Here is a 13,391-nt window from a genome sequence, read left to right on the forward strand (position 1 = left end):
TCTAGTTCACTTTCTGTGTCTAAAGTTGAAGGAAGGTCACAACGAAGCCTCGAAATTTTGTCTGCGAAGTGACTCGCAAATGCCTCACAGCTAATGTCCAATTGGCTGTTATTTTGGTATCCTTCATCGAAGGCGGTGAGAGATCGGACTATCCTAAATAATTGTGCCGGGCATGAGTGCACAGACGCGATGCTAGTCGAGTAAAAGTTTTGTTTCACTGACTTCACCACCATCTCATAGTCTCTTAATTGCATTCTATAAGATGTTCTAGATTCTTCGTCACGAGTCTTCCTCCAAACTTGCTCTAGCCGTCTCAGTTCCCGTTTCTTCTGGCGGAGCTCCTCCGTATACCATGGAGCCTGCTTGAGACGGGGTCAAAGAGGGCGTTTGGGAGCTATCTCATCAATGGCTGTCAGCATTCTGTCATGCCAGTCACTGACCAGTCCATCTAGAGAAGTGCTGGGAGGCATTGGGTCCTGCAGAGCATTCAGGAATCCAATTGGATCCATAAGTCTCTGCGGGCAAGCTGAAATGTGCACGGCACCCAATTGAGGGGGAGATGGCAACCTAAGCCAAGTCTTCAGGTTGTAGTGGTCCAACCATGGCATGGCAGTAGTCGTGACCGGATCCATACTCAACCCTGCTCCGAAAATCAAGTCCAGGGTGTGACCTGCTTGGTGGGTAGGGCCAACAACTAATTGTGAGAGCCCTAGCGTCGCCATGGCTGACACCAGGTCTAGCCCATTGCCAGAAGACGACAATTCCGCATGGACATTAAAGTCCCCCAGAATTAATAGTCTGGGGAACTGTAGTGTCCAGGCGGCGGCCGCCTCTAGCAGGGCAGGCAGGGCATCTGGAGGTGCATTGGGCGCATGATACACCAGCCAGATAGCCATGCTCTTGGTTGTGCCCCACCCAAGGCCAACACACACAATTCCTGGGATTGTCGGTGCAGGGAGAGTCCTGAAGGAGATGTTATTGCGGATCAGTATCGCCACTCCTCCTCCCCGCCCCATGGTCCGCGACTGATGGAGGACAGAGAATCCGGCAGGGGCCAGGTATTTGAGAGCGACTGTTTCACCATTTCTGGACCAAGTTTCCGTCACGCATGCCAGGTCTACCCCCTGCTCTGCAAAGTAAGCTTGCAGAGTGGAGGCTTTGTTATTAATCGACCCGGCATTGCACAGCATCAGTGTCGGAAGTGGGTTGTTCACCCTTGCCTCCACCCTAGTGGCTCGAGAGATGGGGCAGAGGTTAGAAGGGGTTCAAGCTTGGTCATTTCTCAAACCTCTTCTATTGTCCAGCCTTCCCCCACCGCTGTCTCTGCCTCTTCCCCTTATTATTGGGATCCCTGCCCCCCTAAAGTCCCCCTTTGGTGTTATTTTATCCTTGGTTCAGCTTGGTATTTGGGAGCAATCCATGACTGATGTTTCCTCCCTGAGTTGTCAACTGATAGATTTCTAGGGATTTTTTTTTTTTGCCCTGGTTCTGATTCTTATTTGGTTGCTTTGGTTTATAATATAATATAATATAATATAATATAATATAATATAATATAATATAATATAATATAATATAATATAATATAATATAATATAATATAATATAATATAATATAATATAATATAATATAATATAATATAATATAAATACAATACAATACAATACAATACAATACAATACAATACAATACAATACAATACAATACAATACAATACAATATAATCCTTAACACACCCACGGCGGCACCGCGGACTAAATAATTCGTTAAGCCCTTGGGGGAGGGCTTTGTCCGTGATGAGGAAGGGGCCTGATTGGCCCCTTCCTCCGGACAGACCAACGGCTGGGCCAATCGGCAGGCGCAAAGCGCCTGCCGATTGGCCCGGCCGATTCCCAGCCTGCTGACAAGGAAGTAACTGCGAGCCGCGCTCCGCGCAGCTCGCAGTTGCTCCCTTGATGGCGGCCTGACGCGTCGGGAGGCGGCTGCCGGGGCAGCAACGGAGCGCGGCTGCCGGGGGCTCCCTACCCGACGGCCTGACATGGCGAGAAGCGCGAAGCACCTCTCTGATTGGGATGTGAGTGTACTGCATCATACAGGGGGTTGAACTAGATGACCCATGAGGTCCCTTCCAACTCTATTATTCTATGATTCTATGATTCAAAGGATTTACTGGAGGTTTGGCACATCTTTCCCTGACACAATAGGGAATATATGCATGGTTATTAACAGTGGATACATGGTGAGTTAGAATACTCCAAGACAAGTATCATTTCTCTGAGGTCTTACTTGGCTCTCTGGACATCTTTCTCTGGCAGTCTGTGGAAAGTAAACATAGCTATTAAAAATAGAAGGGTGAGGAACAGTATTGCAGGGAAAAGAACATTTCTCAGAGGACTTACCTGAGTTTTGGCACACCTTTCCCTGCCACACTGTAGAAAATAAGCATGGCTATTAACAGTAGAAGGGGGGGTTGGATTACTCCAAGAAAGGTTTAATTTTGCTGAGGACTTACTTGGTTTTCAGGATCGGGACATCTTTCTCCGGCAGTCTGTGGAAAATTATTATTATTATTATTATTATTATTATTATTATTATTATTATTATTATTATTATTATTATTATTATTATTATTATTATACATATCTCGCCACTCCCAAGACTGGGTCATGGTGGTTTACAAATTTTCCTGCTAAAACCCCAATAAAACCGCATTAAAACAATACAAGGACTTAAAAGGACATAGTCATTAAAAAAAACACCTAGAACAAAAGCAGAACAAAACATGGCAGGATAACTAATCTCCCATCCGCACAGTCAAACACTTATTTCAGGAGAAAGATAATCTGTCAGAGGTCTTACTTGGGGTTTAATATAAGAACATTTCCGAGAATTATATATGCAATATAACACTAACATAAGTAATGTTTCTGGAGGTCTTACTTTTTATTCCTGTTTGTTTCCTTCCCAGAACCGTGGAGAGCAGGGATGTTTACTCACAGTAGTAGGGAAAGATATACCTTCCCATGGCACATGCCGTTTGCCTGAGGTAGTACTTTCCTCCACCCCACTTAATTTCCCCTGTGTCCTGTGACTGAATAGCCATGATTACTTACAGAAACAGGATAGGATAATCTAGTCCATGTAAAACAATATTTGTCGGAGGACTTACATGGGATCTTGAAGATCTCCCCCGGGCACAATGTGGAAAATTAGCATGGTTATTAACAGGGTAAGCATGAAGTATACTATTCCATGTAAAGTAATATTTCTCAAAGTACTTCCTGGAGGTTTAGGCACACCTTTCCCTGACACACTGTGGAACATATGCGTGGTTATTAACAGTAGACGGGTGAGTCAGATTATTCCAACAAAAGTTTAATATCTACTTGGTTTTCAGGACATCTTTCTCCAGCAGTCTGTGGATCATCATCATCATCATTAAAATACATATCTGATCACTTTCAAGACTGGCTCGTCGTAAGTTACAAATTCTCCTTTCAAAAACCCCAGTAAAACCCCATTAAAACAATACAAGGACTTAAAAGGACATAGTCATACAAAAAAAAAAAACCCAGAACAAAAACCTGAACAAATCATGACAGGAGAACTAATCTTACATTTGCACTGTCAAAAACTTATTTCAGGAGAAACATCATTTATCAGAGGTCTTATTTGGGGTTTAATATAGGAACATTTTCAAGAGTTATGTATGCAATATAACAATAATGTAAGGAATGATTCTAGAAGGCCTTACTTGTTATTCCTGTTTGTTTCATTCCCAGGCCTGTGGAGAGTAAATATGATAAGGTTTTTAACATCGGTAAAGCAGGACACCATTGACCAGGGGATGTTCTTGATTAAAAATTTGGTCTATATGGAGTAACAAAAAGTTTCATAGAACGCATAGAACACAAAAAATAGTATTGTAATATATATATTTTAATTTCAACATAAGTACAATTTGCCAGGTACCCCCAGATGCCCCTCCAAAAGTAGGACAATCCGGTCACCTTAAAGTATGATGACTCACAGTAGTATGGAAAAATATACCTTCCCATGGCACATGCCGTTTGCCTGAGGTAATGCTTTCCCCTACACCACTTAATTTCCCCTGTGTCCTGTGATTAATAATCATGATTACTCACAGAAACAGGATAGGATAAACTACTCCATGTAAAATATTATTTGTTGGAGGACTTACATGGGGTTTGAAAGATTTTCCCCAGGCACACTGTGGAAAATAAGTATGGTTATTAACAGTATAAGGGTGAGCTACACTATTCCATGAAAAATAACATTTCTCAGAGGACTTACCGAAGGTTTGGCACATCTTTTCCTGACACACTGTGGAACATATGCATGGTTATTAACAGTATGACGGGTGAGTTAGAATACTCCAAGACAAGTATAATTTCTCTTACTTGGTTTTCTGGACATCTTTCTCCGGCAGTCTGTGGGAAATTGTTGTTGTTATTGTTGTTGTTGTCATCATCATTATCATTATTATTATTTAATTTTATTTCCTGCCATTCCCAAGATGGTTCATGGTGGGTTACAAATTGTCCCTGCTAAAACCTCGATAAAACCCTGCTAGAACAACTCAAGTACATGAAAAGACATAAAATCATACAACAAAAAACAAGAAGAAAGCCAGAACAAAACATCGTGGTACTTCTAATCTCTCATTCCCCCAGTAAAACAATTATTTCTGGAGAAAGATAATTTGTCAGAGGTCTGACTTGGGGTATTATATAGTAACGTTTCCATATGTTATGTATGTAATATAACAATAACTTGAAGAATGTTTCTAGGTGGACTTACTTGTTATTTCTGTTTGTTTCCTTCCCAGGCCTGTGGAGAATAAGTATGATGACTCATAGTAGTAAGGAAAGATATATCATCCCATGGCACATGCCATTTGCCTGAGATAGTACTTTCCCCCATGCCTCTTAGTTTCCCTATTGTCCTGTGATGAATAATCATGATTCCTTAGGCTAGGATAACCCACTCCATGTAAAATATTATTTGTTGGAAGACTTACATGGGGTTTGGAAGATCTCCCCTGGGCTCACTGTGGAAAATATGCATGGTTATTAAAAGTGTAAGGGTGAGGTATACTATTCCAGTACTTTTCCCCACCCCACTTAGTTTCCCCTTTTGTCCTGTGATGAATAATCATGATTACTTACTGAAACAGAATCGGATAAACTAACACTGGGGAAACCCCAATTAGATCTTCCTCACTGCCCCAGCCTCAACCACAAACCTGGTGAAAGACCTCTATTTTGCATGTCCTGAAGAATGCTGAAAGCTCCTGCAGGGCCTGCATCTCAACCAAGAGCTCATTCCACCAGGTAGGGGCAAGGACCAAAAAGGCCCTGTTCCCTGGTCATGTCCACGCGTGTTTCTCTGGGGCCGGGAATGACCAACAAGTTGGTGCCTGCAGAGTGTAAAATTCTGTGGGTGCATAATGTAAAAAGCAGTCCCTCAGGTATGTGGGTTCCAGACCGTGAAGGCCTTAAAGGTCAAAACTAAAACCTTGAACGGGCAACCAATGCAGCTGCCTCGTTACAGGCTGGATATGGGCCCTCCACAATGTCCCTGTGTGGACACTAGCAGCTGCATTTTGTCTCAGCATGGTTATTAACAGTAGAAGGATTACACGTAATATTTCAGGAGAAGCATCATTTGTTGGAGGTCTTACATGGGGTTTGGGAGATCTCCCCCAGGGGACGTTATGGAATATGTCATTTGTCAGAGGATTTACTTGTTCTCCCCTTTTTTGTTGTATATGCGATATAACAATTATATGAAGAATGTTTACTGGAGGAATTACTTGTTTTTCCAGTCTTCTTTCTTCTTTGGCCTGTGGAGAATAACTGGGATTACTCACAGTATTAGGGTAAAGTATACGACACCAATTAAATTCCTTTTGCCTGAGGACTTACTTTTTGCCCCCACTTATTTTCCCTGTTGTCCTGTATAGAAAAGGCATGATTACTTAATCAAGACAGATTAAACTACTCCACTGAAAATATCATTTGTCAGAGGACTTACTTGAGATTTGCCACTGGAACATTTCCTACAGTTATGTATGCAATAGATCAATAACATACAAAATGTTTCTAGGAAGCCTTACTTGTTATTCCTGTTTGTTTCCTTTACAGGTCTGTGGAGGATAAATACGATTACTTACAGTAGTAGGGCAAGATATCCTGCCCCATGGCAAATGCCATTTGCCTCAGAACATACTTTTTTCCCCCATTTAGTTCTCCCCTTTTTCCTGTGAATACTCATGATTACTTACAGGACAGGATAAACAATCCCATGCAAAATATTATTTCTTTGAGGACTTACTTGGGGCTTGAATGATCTCTCTCGAGCACACTGTGGAAAATAAACATGGTTGTTAACATTATAAGTGTAAGGTACAGTATTCCAGGGAATAGAAGATTTGTCACAGAACTTACCTAGGGTTTGGAACACCTTCCCCTGACACACTGTGAAACATACACATGGTTATTTACAGTGAAAAAAATATAATTTGATTGAGGATTTCCTTGATTATCAGAACAGATTCTTCCAGCATTCTTTGGAGAATAAAGACTCTCTGTAAAAATATCATTTCTCACTTACATCGGGTTTGCCACTGGACCATTTTCGCCTGGGATGCTGTGGAAGATAACCATGGATACTAACAGTGGAAGGGTGTGCTACAGTACTCCTGGAAAAATAACATTTGTCAGAGCTCTTGTTTCAGGTTTGGATCATCTGTGCCCAGCACATTGTGGAAATATAGCTGGCAATTATCAGTGGGAGGGTGAGGTCATTGCACATACTATGTCACTTCGAGTGTAATTCAAAATTCACTTTGGGCAGAAAGCAATCATTTCCAAGAGTTTTGTATGTGACTTAATAATAAAGTAAAAAATGATGCTTTGAGGACTTCTTTGTTATTACTGGCTTTTTCCAGCCTTGGCTTGTGAAGATTAAGTAAGTATACTTGCAGTATAATGAAAAGATATACTACTCAACAGGAAATGACACTTCTTGGAGGAATTAATGTTTTTGCCTTTTTTGTTGTGTGTGCAATATAACAACATGTAAACAATGTTTATTGAGGAACTTACTTGTTTCCCCAATTTTTCTTCTTCTTTGAACTGTGGAGAACAACTTAGATTACTCACAGTAATATGGTCAGGTATGCTATTCCAGGGAATATGCCAGTTTTCTGCAGACTTACTTTTTCTTCCCACTTAGTTTCCCTTTAGTCCTGTTGAGAATAGGTATTATTATTTACAGAAGTAGGACAGGATAAACTACTCCGTGGAAAATAACATTTATCAGAGGACTTACTTGGGTTTTGGACGATCTCTCCCCAGCACTCTGTGGGACATAAGCATGTTATTAACAGTAGAAGGATGAGGTTCATTACTCCAGGAAAAGATCATTTGTCAGTGGATTTACTTGGGGGTTGGAACATCTTCCCCTGATAGTCTGTGAAAATTAAACTTGGTTCTTAACAGTTAGATTACTCCATAGAAAATGTAATTTATCAGAGGACTTACTTGGGTTTGGGACTATCTTCCCCTGGCACACTGTGGGAGATAAGCATGGTTATTAACTGTAGAAGAAAAACATTTTCACAGTCAGAGTAGTTCAGCAGTGGAATAGGCTGCCTAAGGAGGTGGTGAGCTCCCCCTCACTGGCAGTCTTCAAGCAAAGGTTGGATACACACTTTTCTTGGATGCTTTAGGATGCTTAGGCCTGATCCTGCATTGAGCAGGGGGTTGGACTAGATGGCCTGTATGACCCCTTCCAACTCTATGATTCTATGATTCTAAGAATAAGGGACAGTATTCCATGAAATATATCATTTGTCATAGGACTTACTTGTTTGCCATTGGAATATTTTCACCTGGGATGCTATGGAAAATAAATAAGGTTACAAAATGTAGAAAGCTGGATTATGTAATTCCTAGAAAAATAACATTTGTCAACGCTGTTTTTTGGGATTTGGATCATCTGTCCCACGCACACTGTGGAAACATGGCTGGTTATTAGCAGTGGGAGGGTGAGGGCATTTCACATATTATGTCACTTCTAGTATGATGCAAAACTCACTCTGACCTATTATGAATGGCAGCAGCCAAGCCAAGCTGCTGCCGGGTCCTCACGCCAGGGTGGCATGCCCCGCCACTTCCTGCATATGCACGGGGGAGAGAATCTCCCATGAACGTGGACTGCCCTGGCGTAGTACATGAGCACACGCTAGAAGCGCTGGAAGAGCCCAGTGCGCTGTACAGTGGCAGTGGCAGTAGGGGGGAGTGGAGGCAGGGGTCCCTAACTGCACAATGGTAGGGGAGCAGCATGCTGATCTCCCACCAAGCTGGGGGTGGGGGACGCCCTATCCAGCTCCATGGCTCCATATTGCTGACGTCGGCAAGCAGTGTCCCTGCACCATAGGTTGAGGATGCAGCAAGGCCCAAAGGCCCGGCTCTTCTCATTATGCATGAGGCTGGCACCAGAGGGCCACAGATGGCACTCGCAGTATTGCGGGGGATGCACAAGTTCCCACATTCGCATAACATGGGCCTTCCACAGTGCTGCGCCAGGCCAGGGGTGGGATGGCAGCAGCATCATGCACATTCGGGGCTGCCCTGCTGCCACCACCGCAGATTACCTGCCCCATGCATAATCAGTCTCTGTATCGAAAGTAGCCATTTTCATGAGTTGTATATATGATTTAACTATAATGTAAAGAAGACTATTGATGGGACGCAATCAATAAATCTGTCTCTAAGGGATTTTATGGCTATAGGATCATCATCAACCAAAATAGTAAGAAAAGGGCCTTTAGAACACTGAAGTATTGTCTAATACTCCCTACGTCTGTGAACAATTCAATCTGCTAGTTCTCCTTTATTTTTTTCTCCAGATTACTCAAACGCAACATGAAAGGAAAGGCATGGAATCAGAAGGCAGCCTAACTCAGTCAACTCTGAGGATTTACTTGAATATCAGAATATCTTCCTCTGGCACTCTGTGGAAAATAAGCATGGTTATTAAAAGTAAAAGGGTGCAGCTCATTTCTCCAGGAAAAATATCATTTGTCAAAGGACTTACTTGGTATTTCCCATTGGAACACCCCCCCTCTCCCATTTTAAGTTGGTTATGTGATAGAACTATAATGAAAATACTGTTTATTGGAGGACTTACTTGTTTTTCCAGTCGTCTTTCTTCCTTGACCTGTGGAGAATAACTGGGATTACTCACAGTAATAGGGTAGGGTATACTAGTCCAGGGAAAAATACCATCTGCCTGAGGATTAACACCTGCCCCCCACATACTTAGTTTCCCCATTGTCCTGTGGAGAATAGGTTTGATTACATACAGAAGAAGGGCAGGATAAACTACTCGATGGAAAATATCATTTGTCAGAGGACTTACTTGGGTTTTAGATCATCACCCCCTAGGACACTGTGGGAAATAAGCATGGTTATTAACAATAGAAGGGTAAGGTTCAGTATTCCATGAAAAAGCTCATTTATCACAGGACTTACTTGGGGGTTGGAACATCTTCCCCTGAAAGACTTTGGAAAATAGACACGGTTATTAAGACTGGATGGATGAGTTAGATTACTCCATGGAAAATGTTGTTTGTCAGAGGACTTACTTGGCTTTTGGACTCTGTCTCCCCGGCACACTGTGGGAAATAAGCATGGTTATTAACAGTAGAAGGGTGATATACAGTATTATGGGAGAAAGATCATTTTTCCAAGGACTTACCGTAGGTTTGGCACATCTTCCCCTGATACATTTGGAACATATGCATGTTTATCAACAATAGATGGGTCGGTTAGATTACTCCTAGGAAAGTTAACTTGAAAATGTAATTATCCAAATCCCAACCTCTATGACAGGGATGGTATAAAATGTTTTACAGGTGATATATGACTCCAAAAAATATAAGCAAAATCTCTCAGGAAACTAATGGTAAATGCTGGAGGTGCCAAAAAAAAACAAAACAAAACAAAGAAAAACTCCATCAGATCTTTCTATCACATGTCGTGAACTAATTCAAAAATTCTGGGTCAAAGTCCAGACAGAGATGCAGAATATCATGGCATTTAAATTCTCAATGAAAGCCAAATCTCTATTGCTCTGTTTCATGCCTGGAAACTTGTCAAATCAGCCAAGGCAAGGAGAAAGCTCATCAAAAACCCATAAAGAATGTAGACTCTCTGAGGAATAACTGAAAGATATTAGTACTGAGCCACTTGGTATTTATTCTGGATAAAGTATGGACAAACAAGAAATGGGGGGGAGGATTCATAGGAATTGTATTTAAAAACACTGTTGAAAATGTTCTATTAATTATGCTACCTAAATTACGGTCTCAAACTTGTATGACTGTTATGAAAACAATTAAAAATTATATTAAGAAAGAAAAAGTCTTTTGTCAGAGGACTTACTTTGGTTTTGGACGATCTCCCCCTGGCACACTATGGAAAATAAGCATGGTTATTAACAGTAGGTACACTTATTTCAGGAGAAAGATGATTTGTCAGAGGACTTACTTGGGGTTTGCTATAGGAACATTTCAAGAGTTATGTATGCAATATTGTAATAATGTAAAGAATGTTTCTAGGAGGCCTTACTTTTTATGCCTGTCTGTTTCCTTCCCGGGCCTGTGGAGAATAAGTATGATTACTCACAGTAGTAGGGAAAGATATATCACCCCATGGTACATGCCATTTGTCTGAGGTACTACTTTTCCCCACCCCACTTAGTTTCCCCTTTCTTCCTGTGATGAATAATCGTGATTCAATCAATATTTAAATAATCATGATACAATCAATATTTATTTCAAGGTCAAAGACCAATAAAATACAAGAGTAAAATGAGTCATGATAGCAGTAAGACAATTAAAATATATAAACTAAATACAAAATTAAGAAACATACCATAAAAGCTACTAACCTAAAAGCATAAATAGTTCTCCAAATCGGTACCCTTGCTTCCTAATTCTGGAAGCTAGCCAAGCAAATCTTGCTGGGTTTTTTTAGTTAGGAAAATAACATTTCTCAGTGGACTTACTGAAGGTTTGGCACAGCTTTTCCTGACACACTGTGGAACATGCGCATGGTTATTAACAGTAAACAGTGTTAGAATATTCCAAGAAAAGTATTATTTCTCTGAGGTCTTACTTGGTTTTCTGGACATCTTTCTCTGGCAGTCTGTGGAAAATAAGTATGGTTATTAACAATACAAGGGTGAGGTACAGTGAGAGCCAGTTCGGTGTAGTGGTTAGGAGTGCAGACTTCTAATCTGGCATGCCAGGTTCAATTCTGCACTCCCCCACATGCAACCAGCTGGGCGACCTTGGGCTTGCCATGGCACTGATAAAACTGTTCTGGCTGGGCAGTGATATCAGGGCTCTCTCAGCCTAACCCACCCCACAGGGTGTCTGTTGTGTGGAGAGGAATGTGAAGGCAACTGTAAGTCGCTTTGAGCCTCCTTCGGGTAGGGAAAAACGGCATATAAGAACCAACTCTTCTTCTTCTTCTTCTATTCCAGGGAAAAGATCATTTCTCAGAGGTCTTACCTGAGGTTTGGCACACCTTTCCCTGACACACTATAGAACATATGCATGGTTAATAACAGTAGAAGGGTAAGTCAGATTACTCCAAGAAAAGTTTAATATCTCTGAGAACTTACTTGGTTTTCAAAACATTTTTCTTTGGCAGTCATTAGAAACTTATTATTATCATCATTATCACCATTACCATTACATTATTATTATTATTATTATTATTATTATTATTATTATTATTATTATTATTATTATTATTTAAATTTATTTTGCATCACTCCCGAGATGGTTTGTGGTAGGTTACAAATTTTCCCTACTAAAACCCCATTAAAATCAAACAAGGACATAAAACAAGGCTAGAGCGGGTGTGAAGGAAGAATTGCGATAAGGCGGTTAGGACTTCTCATCTCATGCTTATGAAGACGTATGAGAATGCAGTGAAAGTGGTGAAACAAGACTTCTATGCCAAGGAAATCACATCCACAACTCTTGCCCAGCACAATTATTTAAAATAATCAGGTCTCTTACTGCCCTCGAGGAGGGGCGTCAAAGGATAACGGAATTGGATTTGAGATGTGCTGCTTTATCGACCTATTTTGCAGACAAAGTTCTATCGCTACACCGAGACCTTCCTGCCACTATTGATACAATTCGCGAACTGGAAGCTCCGTGGCCATCACAGGAGTTGGTGTTTGATAGCTTCAAGCAGCTCTTTTTAACCAAAGTGGACAAGTTGCTAGGGTCAGTAAGGGCAACCACTTGTCCCTTAGATCCCTGTCCATCTGGGTTGCTCAGATCAGGTGACAAGCAGATAGGAGGCCCCTTCAGGGAAATTGTGAACCTCTCCCTAATATCAGTAGAATTCAACAAAGGGCTTAAGGAGGCAGTGGTGCGCCCTCTACTGAAAAAACCATTGCCGGACCCATGGGACCCCACCAGCTACAGCCCGGTCTCGCATCTTGCATTTCTGGGTAAGGTAGTGGAGCTGGCCACGGCAGACCAGCTCCTAACTTTTTTGGAGGAAACTTCAGCCCTTAACACACCAGTATGGCTTCCATCCTGGCCACAGGATGGATGTGCTAGTCACCTTGACAGATGATATCAGCACCAGCCAAATCAAGGCAGATCAGCCATTCTCGTGCTTTCAGATCTGTTGGCTGTGTTTGATGTGGTCGACCATGAGATAGTGGTCCAGGGCTTTGCCGGGGCCAGGATTAGGGGGACCGGACTAAAGTGGCTAGTCTCCTTTCTTAGGAACCAGACACAGAGGGTTGTGGTAGGGGAGGTATTATCAGCCCCTTCTGGACTCCCATGTGGAATGCCACACAAGGCAATACTCTCTGATTATGGGACTGTTTATGGGAGGACTTACTTGTTTTTCCACTTTTTCTTCTTCTTTGTCCTATGAAGAATAACTGGGATCACGCACAGTAGCAGGGGCAAGTATACTACTCCAGGGAATATGCTGTTTGTCTATCAACTGTTTTCCCCCACTTATTTTCCCATCTGTCCAGTGGAGAATAGGGATTATTATTATTCTCTGTGGAGAATAACTGGGATTACTCACAGTAGTATGGTCAGTATACTATTCCAGTGAAAATGCCCTTTGCTTCAGGACTTACTTTTTTTTCCCACTTAGTTTTCCCTTTGTCCTGTGGAGAACAGGTATGATTACTTACAGAAGTAGGAAAGAATAAACTACTCTGTAGAAAATATCATTTATCAGAGGACTTACTTGGGTTTTGGACGATCTCCCCCCGGCACTCTGTGGAACATAAGCAGGATTATTAACAG

General features: G+C 41.6%; 1 protein-coding gene across 1 annotated transcript in view; it reads right to left on the reverse strand.

Moving 5' to 3' along the window:
* The window catches only part of LOC143835316 (uncharacterized), a 42,373-nt gene extending 31,055 nt beyond the window's left edge, over positions 1-11,318 (reverse strand). Inside the window, exons 1-25 of the mRNA XM_077332733.1 lie at positions 11,212-11,318; positions 10,663-10,692; positions 10,477-10,506; positions 9,678-9,707; positions 9,452-9,481; positions 9,221-9,250; positions 7,895-7,927; positions 7,570-7,599; positions 7,358-7,387; positions 7,245-7,274; positions 7,132-7,161; positions 6,638-6,673; positions 6,472-6,501; positions 6,359-6,388; positions 6,141-6,170; positions 5,950-5,979; positions 5,838-5,867; positions 5,043-5,072; positions 4,823-4,852; positions 4,423-4,452; positions 4,316-4,345; positions 3,756-3,785; positions 2,514-2,549; positions 2,401-2,430; positions 2,288-2,317 (exon numbers count right to left, since the gene is read on the reverse strand). Of these exons, the coding sequence (XP_077188848.1) occupies positions 2,288-2,317; positions 2,401-2,430; positions 2,514-2,549; positions 3,756-3,785; positions 4,316-4,345; positions 4,423-4,452; positions 4,823-4,852; positions 5,043-5,072; positions 5,838-5,867; positions 5,950-5,979; positions 6,141-6,170; positions 6,359-6,388; positions 6,472-6,501; positions 6,638-6,673; positions 7,132-7,161; positions 7,245-7,274; positions 7,358-7,387; positions 7,570-7,599; positions 7,895-7,905 (563 nt within the window). The 5' untranslated portion in view covers positions 7,906-7,927; positions 9,221-9,250; positions 9,452-9,481; ... (2 more) ...; positions 10,663-10,692; positions 11,212-11,318. The remainder of the gene's footprint in view (positions 1-2,287; positions 2,318-2,400; positions 2,431-2,513; positions 2,550-3,755; positions 3,786-4,315; positions 4,346-4,422; positions 4,453-4,822; positions 4,853-5,042; positions 5,073-5,837; positions 5,868-5,949; positions 5,980-6,140; positions 6,171-6,358; positions 6,389-6,471; positions 6,502-6,637; positions 6,674-7,131; positions 7,162-7,244; positions 7,275-7,357; positions 7,388-7,569; positions 7,600-7,894; positions 7,928-9,220; positions 9,251-9,451; positions 9,482-9,677; positions 9,708-10,476; positions 10,507-10,662; positions 10,693-11,211) is intronic.
* Positions 11,319-13,391: the final 2,073 nt, after the last annotated feature.

The sequence above is a fragment of the Paroedura picta genome, chromosome 1 (assembly GCF_049243985.1).
Source record: "Paroedura picta isolate Pp20150507F chromosome 1, Ppicta_v3.0, whole genome shotgun sequence".
NCBI classification, from domain to species: Eukaryota; Metazoa; Chordata; class Lepidosauria; order Squamata; family Gekkonidae; genus Paroedura; species Paroedura picta.